Source organism: Poeciliopsis prolifica, unplaced genomic scaffold (assembly GCF_027474105.1).
Source record: "Poeciliopsis prolifica strain line A6 unplaced genomic scaffold, Auburn_PproV2 SCAFFOLD002, whole genome shotgun sequence".
Lineage (NCBI taxonomy): Eukaryota > Metazoa > Chordata > Actinopteri > Cyprinodontiformes > Poeciliidae > Poeciliopsis > Poeciliopsis prolifica.
The window spans coordinates 2,962,989-2,977,500 of NW_026562377.1; the positions used below are offsets into that span (position 1 = coordinate 2,962,989).

At 36.6% G+C, this 14,512-nt stretch overlaps 1 protein-coding gene across 7 annotated transcripts in view; it reads right to left on the reverse strand.

Annotated features, from left to right (window-relative positions):
- The window catches only part of LOC129373265 (discs large homolog 1-like protein), a 113,555-nt gene that overhangs the window by 51,467 nt on the left and 47,576 nt on the right, over window positions 1–14,512 (reverse strand). For 5 of the 7 annotated variants that reach the window (XM_055051124.1, XM_055051151.1, XM_055051160.1 and 2 more), the window contains one exon: window positions 3,127–3,180. In XM_055051124.1, coding sequence (XP_054907099.1) covers window positions 3,127–3,180 — 54 coding nt within the window. Of the gene's footprint in view, window positions 1–3,126; window positions 3,181–3,302; window positions 4,057–6,979; window positions 8,114–14,512 lie in introns of those variants that run through there. The other 2 variants (XM_055051134.1, XM_055051174.1) reach the window with 2 other exon arrangements.

Here is a 14,512-nt window from a genome sequence, read left to right on the forward strand (position 1 = left end):
TTTCTGTTTTGTTTTTAATTTTTTTTTTAACCTACTGAACACTTTTTGAGACAATAAAAAACCTTTTAGGATAAATATAATGTAAGATCTTGATGTTTCTCAGCATTAGAGCAGCATTCAGCCAGTGTAATAAACTAAAACGAAACATTTACATTGACCTATAAGAAACCAGAGTATTAACTTGATCAGATTATTTGTACACTCACATGGGTCACACATTAAAGATTATGAAAGTGAATTTAGATCATATTTATGAATGACGTATAAATCCTGAAGAATAAAATCCCTAAAGCGTCTCTGACGTCACATTTAAAAGTGTCCCTCAGAAACGTTGACTGAAAAATGTTTTGACGTCTTTCAGTCCTGCAGAGACACGAGGCTGCAGATTTCTGACGCGAATGAGGAGCAAACAGATATGTTTTTTCAGACATCCTCTACGTTTGGTACTGACTGTGTTTTTCAGATGCATGCAGTGGAGCAAACAGGCGCGCACACATGCAGTGGTCAACTGGCATCCCAGGGGCCAATGTAATCCGCCTGGCTGTAATCTGTGTCTTTGTGCAGTCAGATTACTTTGGATTTTAGATTTTTTGCTGTTTTAAACCTGCCATGTGTTGTGCGCCTGTTCTCCATTTTGACTGAACGTTGCAACTGAGGGGCTTGATCATTTAAAAAGTGACATTACACAGTTCATTCTTGCACAAATAAGCCTTTAATTTAGCTTTTGCTAAACAGGGTTTTATTTGGACAATATTGTAGGTGTGAAGTTTGTCAAAATGTATTTATTCTCTAGAAAATGCATCGGCGTATTTTAAATTCTGCTGACAGTTGGTGGTTACCGTAGTAACCAGTGACTGGCAGCTCCGCCCCTTTGTTCCGTTGCCGCAGTAACGGAACAAAGCATGAGGATCAGCTCTGTTTTCTTTAGGAATATTATATTTTGACACATATTTTAACCATATACAGCATGACATGAGTGATTTTTGTGATATTTTATATGTTATTATGGATGATGAGCATTTTAACTACATTTAATCTTGCAACTGCTAGCTGCTGCTAACTGCTGCTGCTAACTGTTGTTGCTAACTGTTGCTGCTAACTGTTGCTGCTAACTGCTGCTGCTAACTGTTGCTGCTAACTGCTGCTGCTAACTTTTGCTGCTAACTGCTGCTGCTAGTTGTTCCTCGGAAGCCACAAGCTTGCAGTTTGCTTTGGATTATTTATTGTATTTTTTTTATATAGAGGCAGAAGCTGCTGGACTGATGTTAACCAACAACTTTTTTCCTCTTTTGTTAGAATAAATTCAGTGAACCTGAGTGTTTATGTCATGAAGTCGACCTACAGGAGCCGAGACGAACATAGAAGTTCGTCCCATAGAACGGCATCACGGCATATGCATGTGATGCCGATTATCGTAAAAGCTAAAAGTGCAAACAGTGAGTAGCCATCAGTAATATCATTCGGCTACAGGGAATCTGTCCCTGCTCGTAATTTCTTTCAGTTTCAGTCCAGCAGGGAATAGTTCCACAGTAATTACATAATAAAATTATCTAACAATCATTCCCTGCAGCAGCTGGCCAACAGCGAGATGACATCTGGATTCATCTAATTCCAGACGGAGAGTTCTGTTTAAACCGGGCCGCCGCTGTCTTTAATTTACTGGACAGAAAAGTTTAAGGCTCATTACACAAATTCGTGCTGCCGGAGCTGAAGCTTACAGGTTTGGACATCTTTTTAGGGATACGTTTGCCAATATTTACCTTGATGAAGCATAAAACAATAAAAGTTGACATATTTTTTTTCCTACACTGCAAAAACACAAAGTTTTTAGTACACCTGAATTAAGGTAAAGCTAACTTAAAAATAACTTTTGAGAAATATATAATAATAATAATTTCTCTATGTTGATGAAAATGTTCCAGTTCCACTGGCAGATTAATTTACTTATAACACTGGAAAAATGTCTTGTTGTAAGTGCAATAATCTGTCAGTGGAAGTAGTAATTTTTCTACAGTATTAAGGAATTATTTACTTAAAACAATGTCCTATATCTTTTAAAAAATAAGCAAGTTAGTTTTGTTGTACTAAGATTTTCATTAAAAAAATCAAAAATACTTGATAGCATTTTCAGTTTTTGCAGTGCATGCTTCCTAAATTGGGATTAAAATAATCAATAACATTTTAATTATATTTTTAATTTACACAATGTTTTTATGAATATTTTCGGTAAACTACATTTTTAAGTTTGTGTTAGTTTTATTTGATTTGTTTTGTCTTTCCTTTTCTTTCATTGGGAAACAAACCTTAGAGATATTAATATCAAATTAAAATCCCTGATCAGGTGAAAATAATTTGATTGGGGCAAATGAAGCTGAACATACAGAATTTATTTTCTTCTTTAAATGCTTATCCAACAGAAAATGTGAGTCATTTTTTGGACATTTTTTGATAAATCGAGACTTATTCATGTACGTTAATAAAGTTTAACATCAGCTGCTGCATAGATTTAATATCAAAGGTCAGAAAATAACAATATTCATTCCACCATGTCATTATTTTTACACAAAAATGAAACTAAAACAGAAACACTGCAAGTATTCTTTGTCCAGTTTCTAGTGGAAATATCTTAGCACACTTAAAATAAGACTAATGTGTAATTTTTCAGCAAGATATAGGATATTGTAGAAAAAGTTCTAGTTTCTTTGGCACATTATTTATAATGTGAAATATTTTGTCATAAGTGAAATAATCTGTCAATGAAACTGTTACTTTTTCTGAAATTTTAAGGAATTACCTTGCTCAAAGTTATTTGAACGATTGTCTTATCTCACTTCCAGTAAACTAAGATATTTGGCAAAGAAACTAGACCAAAATTACTTGGTAAGATTTTATGATTTTACAGTGAAGTTTACAGAACATTCTTTAATATGTGCAACTTTCAAATAACTTACACATATTTTTTTTCATTCTTATGACCATAAAATTGAATGACATATAAAAAAAAAAAAACAACAATAATTCCTCAAACAAGACTAGAAATACTCCATATGCAGAATTTGCTTTTCAGGAAGCTCCAATACAAACTGTTGATTAAATCCTAATCAATGTAATTAAAGCAGTACTCACATATGGGGGGGTGTCTACGCTGTCGGTATTGACCACCACTGGAGGGGGGTTGGCCTGCAAAAGAACACACACACAAAAAACAATAATTCGGTGACTTTAACCTCAGATATCTGAAAATAAAGCCGGGTTGCGGGAAGCTGAGAAAGCCGAAGCGAAGGCAGCGGAGCAGGACTTACTCGTCTCAGGTTTTGGTACAGCATGTTGAGTACATCTGCTATGGATTACCACCATGGAGCGACTGCGTACGCCGCATGACATGCTGCACAGCCCTTATAGTGGACAGCACTGACAACCACGCTATGCTACACTTTAAAAAACACTTTACAGGCGCCGTAAACTGAATTTAACGCTCTATTTTAACAGCTTACATCGCATTCCAGTGGTAGGATAACATCAGACTCTGACCAGCTGAATTAAGGCGACATTCTGGAGATTTTAAATTCATAAACACAACTTTTTATGCTACTTCTCTTTATCTTGCTACTTCTCCCACTGGATTATAAACAATAAATAATTAGAATTGTTTCTGAATCCTGAGAATATCAGCAATATCAGTGGATATTTGCATCAATCCACTGCTTTTCCTCTAGTCCTAATTTCTCTCCGGTGCTCCATCTTTAAGACAGCTAGTCTGAATAAAAGCTACAACTTCTCCAACAACAAAAAAAAGTTAGAAAAATAACTAAACCAGCACCAAAGAAGCTCATAAACCAAATGAACAGTCCGCTCTGACGTCCAAGTACAAATGTGTGACAGAGCGGCAGCAGAATCAACTGCTTTCCACTAATCTGTTCCACACATCGCCCTTTATCTCCTCTCACTTTTATCTCTCTCGCTCTCAAACACACACACATTATCTGAATCCATGTGTTTCTCCCTCTCCGTCCGTCGTGTCTGACTGCATGTCAGTCAGACTGGAGGCTTGATCCCACATGGGAACAGAGTGGGGATGTTCGGAGGGATTAAAGGTGCGGTGGGAGGAGTAGATCTGCCCGCTCTGCAGCAGCAGCGAGGAGCAGAGGACGCAGACAGACGCAGACAGGAAAAACACATGGAGAATAAAAAAAGATGAATGCACAGAGTTGAGAGCAGAAGTGGGGGAAGGTTCAGAGCGGCAAAGTGGAGATCATGGATATGGAGAGAGTGAGCTGCCAGCTGCAGCTGCTGTCATCGCCGTGTGAAAATGGGTGAGAAGAAACTGTTTAGAAAAGTGGATCATCTTGGAAACATCAAAAGTGAAAAGAAACATTTGTTATTGTGTCACATAATAATTTTAGATATTTCAGATTAAACAGCTCAATCCCATCAAAAAGATCCAAGACATAATAAATAAAATTATTCTGGAATACAAAATAGTTTCAAAATAATGAAAAAGTATTTTCTAGGCTTAGAAGTACAAAACACATTTACAATAAAGATAATTAATTTGTTTTTTATGATGTGTTTCTAACCCACTAGCAGATATAGTCTTGTGACCGAATTACTGCTTCACTGTATTTTAAAGTCAATTGAAAAACAATTTGATTAATTTAAGAAAAATATACATTAAAAGAATTTATTTTTGATATAAACTTGTTTTGTTACTTATCAAAATGTTGAAACAAAATCTCTCTATTTTGCTTTTTCAGGTGAAACAGTCACTTGCAAAGTGTTGACTGACTATAATATTAGCTAAGAATCGCTGACAGTCACTATTCCATCGCTTATTGGTAACCTTAGATGACCCCTTCTCAACTGTGACAATATTGTGTGTGTGTGTGTGTGTGGGCATGTGACACAAGTGACCAATCAACCAGTCAGCTGTGTTCTGTCTGGTGTTTTCATTGACAAGCCGAGTCAGGCTACATGCTTATATAATCAACATATGTGTGTGTTTGAGTTGTTTCATGAAAAGGCCATAAGCACACACACACACACACACACACACACACACACACACACACACACACACACACACACACACACACACACACACACACACACACACACACACACACACACACACACACACACACACACACAGCATCCATATCCAGATAGAGTGATTGTTAGTTGTTATATAATTGCGGTTACACCAGCTGTGTTATTATAGCATTACGACCCGGTTCAGCCCAGCCGCAGCTTAGGGAGGTTCAGACTAACCCGGTTCGCCTCATCAGGCAGAAACCGACAGACAAACAAGTGATTAACCCCTTCAGTCAGAGGTCACCATCATGCCTCACACAGGTTTTCAATTATATTTAACGCATAAATACAGATATTTAGATTAAGACAAAATCTTTTAAAATTAATCAAAGAATTATTCTGGGAAAATAAATCTGAATTTCAAGATTAAAGTCAGAATTTTGAGAAAGAAATGTCAAAATTTTGAGACTGCAGTCAGGATTTTGAAATTAAAATTATAATTATAAGAAAGAAAAGTCAATCATTTTAATTTTTTTCCAGTGGCACTAATCTTCTTCCTCATCATGTAAAACAAAGGTATAAACAAATTTCAAAAAACTATTCCCGCCACATTTTCTGGCATTTTGAAAAATAGAAATAATGTTGGTAATTCGAACTAACCTGAAACAAGAAAAGTTTGATCTGATTTAATTTCATTAAGTGAGAAAAAAATGTGTGTTTGTGTCTTTTTAGGTGATTTGTATGTAAATATCTGGTTTCAACTGTAGCAAATGTTTTCTATCTATAAGAACTGAATAAAAACAAATTAAAGATCAGAATAAATTATGTGGAGTAGATGTTGGTAGAAATAATTACATTTTATCCAGATGCATGGAAGGAGAGAATATGGAAACGAATGAGCCATAAAGCCATAAATAAAAATTGTTTTATCCATTGTGTCTATAATCGTCTTTCTTGCTGCATGATGTCATACGACACATTGGCCTGCTTTGGACGACAGTTAGCTCCCAACATGGCAGCCCGCTCCGTCTATCTTAATCTGCAATGCAACACTAATTGACTAATGAGTTAATGAGAAGGAGCGAGACTCTCATCAAATCAGAATGGCCAGGCTAATCACGCTAATCAGGCTATCAGAAGCATCTATCTCTGATCATTGCACCCGCTGCACACTAACTACCTCACCATCATTCACAGGCAGCTGCTCCGCTGGATTATTCCCCTCAGATTGCAACGATTTTACACATAAAATCTATTTTTTGTTGCAACTCTGACACTGCTTTTATCATTATGTTGTTATGGCTCATTGGCTGTTTGCTAAAATAGTTATAAAATTAATTTATGATGTAATTAGAAGTCATTTTCCACATCTAACAACATTTTGGGGCAAAATATTGAAAGTAGGTTCTACTTTAGCTTAATGTTATGCCAAAAACAGATACATTTTTCTGATTTTGGTGAAAATAAAAAAACTGAGAGATTCGATGCACCAATCCGATATTCATATCTCTATTGGTGCCGATTTTGGTATCGGTCTAATTCTAAACTCAATGCTCTGAGCGATGTCATGCTTTATTATTTATTTTACAGTGTATTTATCACTCCTAAATATATTTTATGACCTTTTAAAAGAAGATTTGTTTCAGTTTACGTTTGTATTTTTGACCAAGGAAATCAGTTCCAGTTCTTTATTATTTATTGTGAACAAATTAAAGTTGCTTTTACATGTTTGACCAAAATCGTGAATTTAGTGGTGTATTTCAGTGTGATGTGCAGGTGCAGAGAGCGGCTCTCTGCACCTGCACCTGTAAGGCGGAGCTAAGTCCAGGCATCATGCACAGTTGAACGATTACCATGGAGAATAAAGGATTTGTCCAGACATGTTTTTGATCTTAAAACTTTGAAACATGGTGCTGCCACTATAAGATCTATAACCGCATAAACCTACCTGCATATGGGTGTGTATCGGGACACAGTGGTGTACGATTGGCACGTGTGGATGCGCAGTCCAGATATATGTGTCACTGGGCCACGGCTTGCCACCAAACTTGCCTTTGCTCTTGGTGGGACTCTTCTTCACACTGTCTCTGAGGTTGGGAAACTTCCCTCGTGAAGTCCTGGTGGCCATGCTGGTGGGCAGCGTGCTCCAGCCGTAGCCTCCTAACCCCGAGCACAAAGGCAGCTGGGGCGAGTGGAACGGGTGGATGGACAAGGACTGGGAGGCATGAGGAAGAGGAGGGGTGCAGTTCTGCTGCTGCTGGCACTGCTGGAACAGCGAATGGTGACTGGACGATTGGCACTGGTGTTGCTGGTAGAGCTGATTGGTTGAAGGCGAGGTGAACAGACGACAAGGCGAGGCTGGTGGGCAGCATGGTTGGTGGTTCTGAGGAGGATGAAGCAACTGCTGGTGACTTGCTGACACATGGAGCTGGTGGTGGCTTGGAGAAAAATGGAGCTGTTGGTGGCTGGAGGATAGATGGAGTTGGTGTTGACTTGGCGATAGATGAAGTTGGCTGTGGCTTGGTGAGAGGAGAAGGTTGTTTGGTTGTTGCTGCGCCAACGGACATCCAACCGGATGACTTGGAGATGGCGGAGCTATGTGGTAGTAGCTAGGAGACGGAGAAGGAAGCAGGTGTTTCTGAGATTGGCAGCCATATTTGCCTGAATTGGGTAGACACTTTGGAGAGTGTAGCAGCAAAGGTTGCGTTTGGTGATTTGCCACCTGATTCTGCTTGGAGTGGCTCTTTCCTGATTTGCCTTTCCCTTTGGCAGATTTTCCCTTAGAGGAGCTGGGCTTTTTGGGGCTACAACAAAACTCGTGACTGTGGAAGTAGGTGGTCATGGTGACAAAAGTTTGGAAAATGCTACCGTTATAGTTTTCTTGAATTACATTTTTCGTTTGAGAGGAATGGTCTTCAAACAATGGGTTAAATCTTTGTACATCCAGAGATATTTTAGTCTTATTTGTTTGTGTTTCTCATGTATCTACAGCTGGTGGACATACAGAAGTTACAAAACCATATTTCAGATGGATCACTGAGTGGTAAACCATCCTCCTTTAGGGAAATGTCCAGTTTTAAAAGTGCAATAATCTCCATATAATCCAGGAGTGTTGAATCAAGAGGAAAGTAGAAGAAACTTGAGTGATGCTCCTGTCAGTTCAGGTATCGGTCCAGACGTAAAGATTTCTGCCGGTTGCTCGGAAAGGTTTCTCCTCCAGCAGTCACTCATTGGATCCACCTACCTTTGTGCTCATCTTCACCGAGTCGTGTTGGCAGGTCTGGTCATGCTTTGGTTAAGATATTCCAGATATTACAGACTAAAAACAGTAACTAACGCGGCTTTAAATCACAATTCCTTTTCATGCATCAGCAGCAAAGAGGAAAAGTTCAATCTTCTTCCTCCGTCCACGTTTATCCAATCTAAATTGGTAAAGCTCTTATAATTAATTGGTAACAGGCTGCTTCTATGTTCACAGATCTATCTGCAAGCCTCGCTCATCTTCCTGAGCTACCTCTCTCTGACAGTGTCTGCCCCGGTCTGCCTCTCTGTCTCTTTCATTCCCGGACTGGCCAATTAGGGACTTCCCCGGACTCCTGCACATGACAGCAGCCAGGCATGACTAATCGATAGGCAACCAGGGACACTGATACAGCGCTGGGAGCTCAGAGAGAGCGTACAATAGTAGGAGATCCGTGATTGGTGGAGGACGCTTGCCTCCAACAACCTTTGTCTTGTTCTTTTAGAGCAATACAAGGCAGGCTGCACTACGGGGTCTGAGTGTGTCTCTGTGCGTTGGCCTACTTTCTCTGAGATCTTCCTTCAAAGCTTGCTCAGGCTGCTTTTCCACATGCTCAAACAACTGCACAGGTGTGTTTCTGCAGCCACAGGTGGGTAGAGTACTCAAAAATTATGAAGTGAGCAGAGAGGTTTGGCAGCAGAGAGAAGTTTTGAGCACGAGGAGAAAGTGAGTATTTGAAAGAGAGCAGAAGTTTTGAGTACAAATATTAAAGTTTTGAGAATAAAACACATTAAATCCTGCTTTAAGGTTGAAAATGGGTCCTCTCGAATAATGGCAGATAAATTTCGGAGGTAGCCACACAGGCACACCCACTAGAAAGAAACAAACACATCCACTGCAAAACTTTCATTGTATTGGCTGAGAGCTTGCCAGGCGACGGCACTTTTTGTTTCGAGAGAGAGCAGAAAAGAAGCGAGCAGAGAGAAGTTTTGGGTTTGAGAGAGCACAGTGAATATTTGAAAGACAGCAGAAGTTTTGAGAACAAATACATGAAGCCCTGCTTTCAAACTGGAATTTTTTTCTACTTGTGGCAGTAAAATTTCCCCATAGTGATTAAAGCTCCCTGTTATTTGGAAAAGAGCAATTCCAGCCTTTGGTAATGTCCTAAACTGAAAAGATGTTCTTGTACAAATACATGTAATTATGTCTAAGAGGTGTGTGTTTTTATAATGTCAGCTAATACCAAAACTCGCCCGAAAACAAAACGAGCTGAGAGGACAAAGAGGGCTACATAGATAAAAAAAAATGAGTGAAACAGCGAAGAGCCATCCATGTAGAAGAGACAGAGAGTTGCAGAGTGAAAAAAACACTCCATGAGTTAGCGGGTATAAATGTGAATGTGTGCTCCCTGTGTAAAGTGCTGGTAGCGCTGCAGGCGAAGCACTAAGTCAGGGGAGAATGAGCAGGGAGAAAGGGCTGTTAGCATCACAGCGCTAAACGAACGCTGCTGCGCGAGCGAGGCGGTGCGGAAGGAGCAAGAGCGAAGTCAGGAATGGAAATAAACGAGCTGAGAGGGAAGAGAAATCACAAACATCAGAGTTTTACACATCCTTCATCAGAGAAAATCCTTTTTTTCTTACAATAACGTTAAGCTCTGAATACTGATGATTTAAATAAGTAAAGAAAACAAGATTTACCGATGATAATGAAGGTATTATTATTACCTTCTCTTCTTTCAAACGTTCTTTTCAAAGAAAAATAAAAATACAGATTTTTGTCTATGTGAAAGAGTGAAACTCTCATAAAAGCTGAACAGAAGACAGTTTTTAAAAAGTAGCTGAAAAGCTTTTTAGGAGCAAAGCACTGAAATATTTAATTATTATATATTTTATAAACGTGTCAACATTTTGTATGAACTGTAAATATTATTTATTGCTATGTATGTTAAATTTGTGACATATTTGGGTTGTACATAACAGCAGAGTGTTTTTATAATTCATTTTCATTAAAATGAAAAGAGAAAATATGCATATCAATAAAATGAATGTTTTTTTAAAAAAGTATGGATATTCAAAAAACTAAACTAAACCAAAACAACATCAACTCAAAATACATTCATATAAATAGACAAATTAAACTAATAAAACACTACAAAGTGTGAGAAACATCCTCCGATATTTAACATTAAAGATGTGATCAAATTTATTTAATTAATTTTTCAACAATTTTAGCTTAATTTTTGTCAATATTCAAGATAGTACCAAAATTATTTTATTCATTAAAAATTAATAATATGATTTATCTTTAGTAATTTCTTATTAGTGCTATTATTAATTGAACTAAGGCTAATAACACCTAAAAGCATTCAGCCATGTTTTTATTGAAGTCCCCAGCAGAGGGCGCTGTGGTCCACAGGTAGATAAAGCACATATGAACTGAGATAGATAATAGATAATAGATAGTACGACCACTTTCCTGAAACTGATTAAAACATTAGAGCCTAAATAAATGTCTTATAAACTAATAAGTCTCATAAAAAAGCAAAAATGTCTTTTAAGTGTTTTGGAAATATATTAATATTTCTTATGACTTTTTCACATTTTCTCAACCAAATTAAGACACAAATTTTATTGTATTGTGCATAAAATCCAGAGCAAAAATCTCAATATCAGCATCAATTTAGATGTTCTATAAAGATTACACTTGATTTCTATAAATGTTTAACCCTAGCTTACATATGTTTAAAGGTCAAAAAACAATTTCATGTTTTTTGACATGTAAATATAGTTAGCTTGAAATGCTACAAAGAAACTTGCATAAACGTCACTAAAACCAGCACAATATGGCTCAGAGCAGATGTTTATGGCTCAAACCCGCTGCGGTTTGCATGGATCCAGTTGGTAATGAAACACGAGAGGTCACACCCTGAATCTTCGTTATCATACAAAACACCATGAGCCGCACACAACATGGCAGAATAAATCATTTACAGTTGACTGGAGGAGTTATATTTTCATTTTATAAACACAATAAAAAAATACTGCTAGCAAATCAATAGATAAATCTAAGCAAACCCGCACACCACAGATCCCATCATGTCATTATTTATTAAATGGGGATAAAACCATAATTAAAAATGTTGGGAAGCATTAAGTGCACCTCCAAAACGCGCCGATACAAAACCAAAGAGTGGATCAATATTTTTATTGTGACTTTTTCAGTTTTATTTTAGAGATTTGATTTATCTTTGACTGTTTTTTTTATATTAGTTTTTAAAGAGTGCTTGCTACTTTTTATTAGTTATTATCGGAGACGGATAGATTACCCAAAAATTGTATTCAAGCAAACATTTTTATTACTCAAGTGCTAAAAAATAGCTCTATTTCAACATATTTTTACTCAGGTAAAAAGTCGCCATCCAAAAAATTACACTAGAGTAAAACAGTATTGATCAATCACCTAATATTTAAAAATCACATCGTCAGGCAGACCAAAATATAGAGTGGATATTTTGATGTTTTAAGGATGAAAATGACAATAATTTAAAAAGCAACAAAAAATATCAAAATAAGGCAAAATATTATTTTTTCCCAAATCAGTTTCTTTTAATAAAAACTGATGAAACTTTAATGAAAACTGCAGGTTTTGGGTTAAAACATGTTTGTTTTTCATTCTGTGGGAAGAAAATTCAGAAATTTTACTCAAGTAAAAGTAGAAAGTACATTTTAGTAAAAATGTAAATGTAACTAGTTACTTCCCAACCCTGGTTATTAGTTAAATATTGTTTAGTTTTTATTGTCTTTAGTGTCATACATGATATTTTTGCAAAAAGTATTAAATTATTGAAAAGTTGTCTCAACTTTTGCTGTTGCCCTTTTGTGACACCAGGAGAAATATGGAGTGCCATAACTGACGTAAACTGTTTCTGTTGGGGGGGAAAAATTAATTTTGCATCAGTTCAAAAGTCTAATAAATATATTCATTAACACTATCTAGTAGTTCTAGTTTTTCCCTATTAAATTAAAGGTTTTATTTATTTGAATAAGCAAAAATATTTTTTCAAATTCAATTTTCATTCTAGTTACTGATAGTTATTAAATTACATCAATGCAAACAATACCAGCAGGATTTTTATGCAGGCTGAACAGAGGAAAGGTGAGTGAGAGGAATCTGTTTTTCACAGGTGAACTCCATATTTGGTCTTTCCTCAGGCAAAGGCCAACTGTTACTGAGAGTTTGTCTGTTACAGAGACTGCTCTGTTGTGACTACTTCCTGTTTCCCGTCCCGCGCTTCCTGGTGAAATCCTAGCTCTCACTCTTTCTATCTGAAGGGCTTTTAGTGAAGCCGCTGTAACGTTATCTGTGAGGAGACAACGATACGACCGCGCTCCTCGCCTGTTTATGTGCAGCCTGTGTCTGCAGGTCGGGGATTTCTCTGTTTTCATAGTTAACAATAAGAAATGTATGTATAGTTGCACCAGAGTATTAAGGTTACGCAAATAAAAACAACAACATTGTTAGAATAAACTCAATGTTACAAAAATAAAGTAGTATTATTATGACTTTTCTGATAATATTAAGACTTTATTGTATTATTTCAAATTAATTTCTTGAATAAAGTCGAAATATAATGACTTTATTTCAGCTTTTAAATAAAGTTGTAATATTTCTCATGTAATTCTTGTAAGTGATATTACAAGAATATAATTTTATTCTCAGAACATTATAACCTTATTCTTGTAATATTCTGACTATTCTCATATTATTTGAATTTTATTTTAATTAAAAATGTATTTTAGTTAATCTTCGTTCTCATAATATTGACTTTATTCTCATAATTTTATTCTTGTATATTTTATTTTTCATTAGTATGACCCTTATATGTATGTATTTCAGTTGAACCGTGTAGAAATTGCAGCGTTAAAACAGATAAAAGTAGCTTCTTTTTTTTTTGCTTTTATGCCCTGTTTTAATCATTTTCCACCCATTATGAGTTGCTGACTGCCTCCAGTTGGAAAAGTAACTATTATCTCAATTATCCCTGGCACAAGCCCCCAGCCATGTCCGCCTCTTCAATCGAACCAGCTGAGATGATTACGTCTCCAGCAAGGTCAGGCAAGACCAGTTTAACTGTATAAAATCGCTTAAACATCACATAACTCAAAGTGCTTTGAAGAAAAGAGAAACAGGCATAAAGAAAATACCACGAGAAACCTGAAATGTACTTTAAAAATACATGAGGTAAAATTGAAAACACAAAGGAATGGCGATAACAGAATAATACGATGAATTGATAAATGAATATTTAGTGTTTATGGTACGTTAATGTCACCTAAGAGACGTCTGAAATGTCACTGAAATGCATTTAGGTCTGAAAACCAGCCAGTACTTTGCCAAACAATATCACAAATTTAAAATCCATCTTTTGACATTAATCTTTTGACTGGAGTGAGTTGAACTATTTTACTGGCACAGGTCATAAAATCGTCAGCCGCTTGCTGGATGACCTGCTGCTGCCTGATTGATTTTTAGAGAGGCTGTTAAAATTAGACTTGAATCCATCACAGGTTTCCTGCACACACTTTAGTCTTCTGCCTGTTCAGTTTCAGTTAAGTGCAGATATTTAAAATTACCCTCTTTAGGAGCAAAGCTAACACTGAAACACTCACTGGTGTTATGAAGACAGGCCACATGGAGAGAGGAACATAAAGTTGTATGTCATCAGCATACAGTATGAATACTAACAGTTGCTGGTTGTTGCAGGACTTTGTAAACATAAATGTTGAATTATGTCATAATAACTCAAAAGCTGGCTCATTTATTGTAAAATTATGTGGCACTAAAGTACGGTACTCAATGAGCTCTGATCACTGATCCACACTGCATTCTGGGGGATGCAGGCAGAGGAAAAACGGTTTCAACCGCTCAACTGCCATGATCATTTATTGGGATAAATTTCCTATTATAATAAGAAATTTGATTCATTGTTACAATAAAATCCAATGAACCATGTTTAAAAACAACCAGGGATTTGTTATTTTTTACTATTTTCTCCATCAATAAATATTATAAAGTTCTGGGGGGGATCAATAAATGCAATTACTGTGACTAGTTTAGTGATGCAATGTATACTTCTTTATGAGACTGCTGTCCTAAAGAATACTACAAATATCCAGAGCAGTATTTGTGTTTTTTGGGGCGTATGGTTGCCGTACAATCAGTCACAGCCTTACAGCCGCC